Source organism: Ruditapes philippinarum, unplaced genomic scaffold (genome assembly GCF_026571515.1).
Source record: "Ruditapes philippinarum isolate M1 unplaced genomic scaffold, ASM2657151v2 ctg4124_1_1_1_1, whole genome shotgun sequence".
NCBI classification, from domain to species: Eukaryota; Metazoa; Mollusca; class Bivalvia; order Venerida; family Veneridae; genus Ruditapes; species Ruditapes philippinarum.
The window spans coordinates 59,511-67,617 of record NW_026860450.1 but is presented as its reverse complement, the minus strand read 5'-3'; the positions used below and the strand labels follow the sequence as shown (position 1 = coordinate 67,617).

The 8,107-nt window shown below is 31.8% G+C and overlaps 1 protein-coding gene across 1 annotated transcript in view; it reads left to right on the top strand.

Moving 5' to 3' along the window:
- The first annotated feature begins 556 nt into the window (after positions 1-556).
- The window catches only part of LOC132760102 (tetratricopeptide repeat protein 27-like), a 58,858-nt gene continuing 51,307 nt past the window's right edge, over positions 557-8,107 (top strand). Inside the window, exons 1-4 of the mRNA XM_060752000.1 lie at positions 557-692; positions 1,364-1,473; positions 7,422-7,491; positions 7,990-8,103. Of these exons, the coding sequence (XP_060607983.1) occupies positions 558-692; positions 1,364-1,473; positions 7,422-7,491; positions 7,990-8,103 (429 nt within the window). The 5' untranslated portion in view covers position 557. The remainder of the gene's footprint in view (positions 693-1,363; positions 1,474-7,421; positions 7,492-7,989; positions 8,104-8,107) is intronic.

Sequence of the window (8,107 nt, the reverse complement as noted above, 5' to 3'; positions counted from 1 at the left end):
CTTTAAACTGGCCCCGCTCCGGGGGCCTATGTACAGGTGAGCGACTTCAGGGCCATCATGGCCCTCTTGTTTTCAAATAAGGGCCCTTGGGTTAAAATTGGCCCCGACCCGGGGAGCATTGATTTTCTTTTAATATATATAGTAAAAACTTAAAAATCTTCTTTAAAAAAAACCCAATAGAGCTAGAGTTTAGATATTAAGCATGACTTATCTTCTAGTGAGTGACTACCAAGTTTGTTGAAATAAAAGCCCTGGGGACAAAATTGCCTGCCCAGAGGGGGGGGGGGTCATTGTTTTTCCTTATATATGTATAGTAAAAACTTAAAAAATCTTCTTACAGCTAGAGCTTAGATATTTATCATGAAACAACTTCAAATTGGTGTTTTCCAAGTTTGTTTAAATAAAAGCCCCTGGGTTAAAATTGGCCCCTCCCCGGGGGCCTATATACAGGTGAACGATTTCAGGGCCATCATGGCCCTTTTGTTTTATAGGAAACTCAATACTTAATATGTAGGTAACTCAATATTTAAAAGTTGTTTACCGTTAATTTAGGTGCTATGGGTAAAAGAACAAGGTTCCAGGTAGATGATAAGGCTCAGTTAATCCTGGAAGTCAAAAGAAATTCTGTTAGTTCCTCAGATGTAGACTGTACACAAGTGGAGGTCTCACATACTAACTCCAGTCTTCCAAAGGTAGGTTCCCCTAGTATTTACTTGAAAAGTGTCTAAAAGTTTTTTTAAAAAAACTCACTTTCAGGGGCAGATAACTCAAAAAGTAGTATGATGACTACTTTTATCTCTATAATGATTCTCTTGAATTATAGGAAGTTTGAACTTCATTGCTTTGGAAAAAACTATGACTGGTAAACATCTGTCACAGGGACAATTTTTATCAAGACAGGTTCTACTAGTTGTTATGTATATAGGTCTTACACATTCATCTTATATTGTGGTCAGAATTTAACAAAGAACACCATACTTGTCATGGTTCATGCTTCTTCTTACTTAATGATAATGTACTAAAGTGGATGTTTAAATGTGTTCAGTAATATTGTAATGTATTGATATACATGTATGTTATGTTTTGTTTACCTACAAGGAACTTTTTAGAAATGATCTATTTTGTTTATGCAAGTATAATTCTGTCCTTTAAGGTTGATCAATTGGAGAACTGAAAGTTTTACAGTTGTCATTGTTTATAAGGTAATTGACTTCATTAAAGTTCTCTGTTTTGGTGGCTGCTTAAACAAGAGTCGTTTTGACAGAAGTCAGTATACAAAATTTTTATAAGAAAATTATCAAAAGTGCATTGTCATACCTTGAAATACAACTGTAACAGGGTAACATGTTTGGACAATTTACAGGACCTGAATCTAGATGATGACACTATTCTAAATGCTATCAGCTTTACAGATGGGGATGTAAAATCTACCCAGGTATCTGCAACAGAACAGGCTCTTATTCTAGGAGTCATGTAAGTTTATCATAAAACCAATAGAATTATACTATTTTTGAATAGAATTCGAACAAAACATTTGAATTTTCGTAAGGAAGTCGGCCTGATACTAGGCATTCACCAAATATCAGGAAGATTTTGACAACGATACTTGGATTTTAAAAGCACACAATGTTATTATTTAGATAAATGTAGATCTGCTCTTGCCATAAATGTAGAGACTTGATTATATGTTTAGGGAAGATAAGATAAATGTAGATCTGCTCTTGCCATAAATACAGAAATATGATTATACTTACAGGGAAGATAAGATAAATGTAGATCTGCTCTTGCCATAAATACAGAAATATGATTATACTTACAGGGAAGATAAGATAAATGTAGATCTGCTCTTGCCATAAATACAGAAATATGATTATACTTACAGGGAAGATAAGATAAATGTAGATCTGCTCTTGCCATAAATACAGAAATACAGTTGACTCTCAATTAGTCAAAATCGCTTTACTCAAAATTCTGCCTTAGTCGAATAATTTCTAAAGTCCCGTCAAATTTCCTTCTTTATCTTTGTATTTTAACTCCGCTTATGTCAAATTTTGACTTACCGAGACTCCTGTTTAGTCGAAAAGAAAATTTGGTCCCGTCAATTAAAGTCCACATATTTTCATCTCAATTAGTCAAAGTGTGAAAACAGCCGACTGATCAAAGGTCGGCGACATCAAGGTGAGATGTTGTCACTCGTGATTTACACGTTTCATAGTAATTTTTAATTGCCGGTCATCATGTATTATTAACACGTCGTAAAAGTGTCTTTAATCCGTTTCACGACTTAATTAGTTTTAACATTTAGATAACTAAATTAAAATTTAATTACATTTCTTTAAAAAAGTTTACTCATGCCAGTCTGACGGATGTTAGTCAAATAACATCCTAGTCAAATAACAGCCTAGGTATTGATGTGTATTATCAACGTAAATGATATTTGTTTATCACACACCCGTGCCGATTTTGCGACTCCGTAAATATGGTATTGCACGGCCGTGCATATATTTTGGCGTGACGTCATTAGCGTTATACAAACATAGTGTAAAGACGCGCTAAATGTTAGCGTTATACTATAGGCGCGTCAATGAAAAATGACTCTTATTTAACTTTAAACGGTCTTTATTTTGGGTATGTGATAAATAGAATATTAAATTCGTGTAAGTTCATTACTGAATTTATTGCACTCGTTGAATAAAATAATATTATGCTCGCCAGAGGCTCGCATAATATAATTTTATTCAACTCGTGCAATAAATTCAGTATTGAACTTACACTCATTCAATATCCTCTATATAATTAATGTTCCGTCATATTGCATACATTAATTTGTACTTCCGGTTCACGATAGTTGCTAATTTCGTTTTCGTCCGATGATCAATTAAATCAAATATAATTGTGTGTTTATGTTTCACTATTAATATACATAAATGTACATGTATTAAATTTTGAATGATATATTTTTGTTCATTTATAATTTGTAGTTGAAAGTGATTTACCGTCATTTCAATGGTTAAATATTGCAGCATTGCCGCTAACAACAATAAGAAACCTACTTCTTTGCACATTCAATCATGTACATGTATATACATGTACGAAGTCAACGTAATGGCGGTAGTTCCACGTTACTCGAATTCCGTTTCTCTCGAAGTAAAATACTTAGTCCCTTGGATTTCGAGTTACCGAGAGTCAACTGTATGATTATACTTACATAAGATAAGATTAATGTAGATATGCTCTTGCCATAAATGCAGAGATATGATTATACTTACAGGGAAGATAAGATTAATGTAGATATGCTCTTGCCATAAATGCAAAGATATGATTATACTTACAGGGAAGATAAGATAAATGTAGATATGCTCTTGCCATAAATGCAGAGATATGATTATACTTACAGGGAAGATAAGATAAATGTAGATATGCTCTTGCCATAAATGCAAAGATATGATTATACTTACAGGGAAGATAAGATAAATGTAGATATGCTCTTGCCATAAATGCAAAGATATGATTATACTTACAGGGAAGATAAGATAAATGTAGATATGCTCTTGCCATAAATGCAAAGATATGATTATACTTACAGGGAAGATAAGATAAATGTAGATATGCTCTTGCCATAAATGCAGAGATATGATTATACTTACAGAGAAGATAAGATTAATGTAGATATGCTCTTGCCATAAATGCAGAGATATGATTATACTTACAGAGAAGATAAGATAAATGTAGATCTGCTCTTGCCATAAATACAGAGATATGATTATACTTACAGGGAAGATAAGATAAATGTAGATATCTTCTTGCCATAAATACAGAAATATGATTATACTTACAGGGAAGATAAGATAAATGTAGATCTGCTCTTGACATAAATACAGAAATATGATTATACTTACAGGGAAGATAAGATAAATGTAGATATGCTCTTGCCATAAATGCAGAGATATGATTATACTTACAGAGAAGATAAGATTAATGTAGATATTCTCTTGCCATAAATACAGAAATATGATTATACTTACAGGGAAGATAAGATTAATGTAGATATGCTCTTGCCATAAATACAGAAATATGATTATACTTACAGAGAAGATAAGATAAATGTAGATATGCTCTTGCCATAAATGCAGAGATATGATTATACTTACAGAGAAGATAAGATTAATGTAGATATGCTCTTGCCATAAATACATAGATATGATTATACTTACAGAGAAGATAAGATTAATGTAGATATGCAGAAGATAAGATAAATGTAGATATGCTCTTGCCATAAATGCAGAGATATGATTATACTTACAGAGAAGATAAGATTAATGTAGATATTCTCTTGCCATAAATGCAAAGATATGATTATACTTACAGGGAAGATAAGATAAATGTAGATATCTTCTTGCCATAAATACAGAAATATGATTATACTTACAGGGAAGATAAGATAAATGTAGATCTGCTCTTGACATAAATACAGAAATATGATTATACTTACAGGGAAGATAAGATAAATGTAGATATGCTCTTGCCATAAATGCAGAGATATGATTATACTTACAGAGAAGATAAGATTAATGTAGATATTCTCTTGCCATAAATACAGAAATATGATTATACTTACAGGGAAGATAAGATTAATGTAGATATGCTCTTGCCATAAATACAGAAATATGATTATACTTACAGAGAAGATAAGATAAATGTAGATATGCTCTTGCCATAAATGCAGAGATATGATTATACTTACAGAGAAGATAAGATTAATGTAGATATGCTCTTGCCATAAATACATAGATATGATTATACTTACAGAGAAGATAAGATTAATGTAGATATGCAGAAGATAAGATAAATGTAGATATGCTCTTGCCATAAATGCAGAGATATGATTATACTTACAGAGAAGATAAGATTAATGTAGATATTCTCTTGCCATAAATACAGAAATATGATTATACTTACAGGGAAGATAAGATTTATGTAGATATGCTCTTGCCATAAATACAGAAATATGATTATACTTACAGGGAAGATAAGATAAATGTAGATATGCTCTTGCCATAAATACAGGGATATGATTATACTTACAGAGAAGATAAGATTAATGTAGATCTGCTCTTGCCATAAATACAGAAATATGATTATACTTACAGGGAAGATAAGATAAATGTAGATATGCTCTTGCCATAAATGCAGAGATATGATTATACTTACTGAGAAGATAAGATAAATGTAGATATGCTCTTGCCATAAATGCAAAAGATATGATTATACTTACAGGGAAGATAAGATAAATGTAGATATGCTCTTGCCATAAATACAGAGATATGATTATACTTACAGAGAAGATAAGATTAATGTAGATATGCTCCTGCCATAAATACAGAAATATGATTATACTTACAGAGAAGATAAGATTAATGTAGATATGCTCCTGCCATAAATACAGAAATATGATTATACTTACAGGGAAGATAAGATAAATGTAGATATGCTCTTGCCATAAATACAGGGATATGATTATACTTACAGAGAAGATAAGATTAATGTAGATCTGCTCTTGCCATAAATACAGAAATATGATTATACTTACAGGGAAGATAAGATAAATGTAGATATGCTCTTGCCATAAATGCAGAGATATGATTATACTTACAGAGAAGATAAGATAAATGTAGATATGCTCTTGCCATAAATGCAGAGATATGATTATACTTACAGGGAAGATAAGATAAATGTAGATCTGCTCTTGCCATAAATACAGAAATATGATTATACTTACAGGGAAGATAAGATAAATGTAGATATGCTCTTGCCATAAATACAGGGATATGATTATACTTACAGAGAAGAATAAGATTAATGTAGATCTGCTCTTGCCATAAATACAGAAATATGATTATACTTACATGGAAGATAAGATAAATGTAGATATGCTCTTGCCATAAATGCAGAGATATGATTATACTTACTGAGAAGATAAGATAAATGTAGATATGCTCTTGCCATAAATGCAAAGATATGATTATACTTACAGGGAAGATAAGATAAATGTAGATATGCTCTTGCCATAAATACAGAGATATGATTATACTTACAGAGAAGATAAGATTAATGTAGATATGCTCCTGCCATAAATACAGAAATATGATTATACTTACAGAGAAGATAAGATTAATGTAGATATGCTCCTGCCATAAATACAGAAATATGATTATACTTACAGGGAAGATAAGATAAATGTAGATATGCTCTTGCCATAAATACAGGGATATGATTATACTTACAGAGAAGATAAGATTAATGTAGATCTGCTCTTGCCATTAATACAGAAATATGATTATACTTACAGGAAAGATAAGATAAATGTAGATATGCTCTTGCATAAATGCAGAGATATGATTATACTTACAGAGAAGATAAGATAAATGTAGATATGCTCTTGCCATAAATGCAGAGATATGATTATACTTACACAGGGAAGATAAGATAAATGTAGATATGCTCCTGCCATAAATGCAGAGATATGATTATACTTACAGGGAAGATAAGATAAATGTAGATATGCTCTTGCCATAAATACAGGGATATGATTATACTTACAGAGAAGATAAGATTAATGTAGATATGCTCCTGCCATAAATACAGAAATATGATTATACTTACAGAGAAGATAAGATTAATGTAGATATGCTCCTGCCATAAATACAGAAATATGATTATACTTACAGAGAAGATAAGATTAATGTAGATATGCTCCTGCCATAAATACAGAGATATGATTATACTTACAGAGAAGATAAGATTAATGTAGATATGCTCTTGCCATAAATACAGAGATATGATTATACTTACAGAGAAGATAAGATTAATGTAGATATGCTCCTGCCATAAATACAGAAATATGATTATACTTACAGAGAAGATAAGATTAATGTAGATATGCTCCTGCCATAAATACAGAAATATGATTATACTTACAGAGAAGATAAGATTAATGTAGATATGCTCCTGCCATAAATGCAGAGATATGATTATACTTACAGAGAAGATAAGATAAATGTAGATATGCTCTTGCCATAAATGCAAAGATATGATTATACTTACAGGGAAGATAAGATAAATGTAGATATGCTCTTGCCATAAATGCAGAGATATGATTATACTTACAGGGAAGATAAGATAAATGTAGATCTGCTCTTGCCATAAATGCAAAGATATGATTATACTTACAGGGAAGATAAGATAAATGTAGATATGCTCTTGCCATAAATGCAGAGATATGATAATACTTACAGGGAAGATAAGATAAATGTAGATCTGCTCTTGCCATAAATGCAAAGATATGATTATACTTACAGGGAAGATAAGATAAATGTAGATATGCTCTTGCCATAAATGCAGAGATATGATTATACTTACAGGGAAGATTACAGAAGAAGTCGGGCAAGTCATGATGAGTTAACAGAGGAAGAAGTTCAGGCTTATCTTACAGTAAATATTGTCCTATATAATTATATGCCTGTAAACATTTCGGCGTATAATGTTATGCACCTGATTGTTCGTAGGTCATTCTGCCTGTTAGCAGGTTTTGTGTCCAGTCTGTATCTTTTGACCCAGTGCAGGGAAATTGAAACTTCTTGACAGAAATGTTAACCATAACAAGACGATATGCAGAGCAAAGGTTTGACCTTTCTCAGGTCAAGGTCAACCTGGATCATTTTGTATCAATTTCAAAATTTTGTGTCCACTCTATATCTTTTCAACCAGTGGAAGGAAATTGAAACTACTCGGCAGAAATGTTAACCATAATGAGACCATGTGCAGAGTGCAGGCTTGACCTTCCTGAGGTCAAAGTCACACTAAATCATTTTGTATCATTTACAAGTATTAATTTTGTGTTGGATAAGAGTATTATTTTAGACTGGATATTTTTGCTTCAGATAAAGGTTATCTTGAAAATTGAGATACATTGTACCTTGTTTATTTCAGTATGTTCTAGGTCAGATGAGGTCATGGAGTGTAGGTGTGGCAGGGTTGCTATTGAGGTCAAAGTTAGAGAAGGGTAGCAGTCGGAGATTAGAGAGATCCATGAGACAAATTGAGGTTT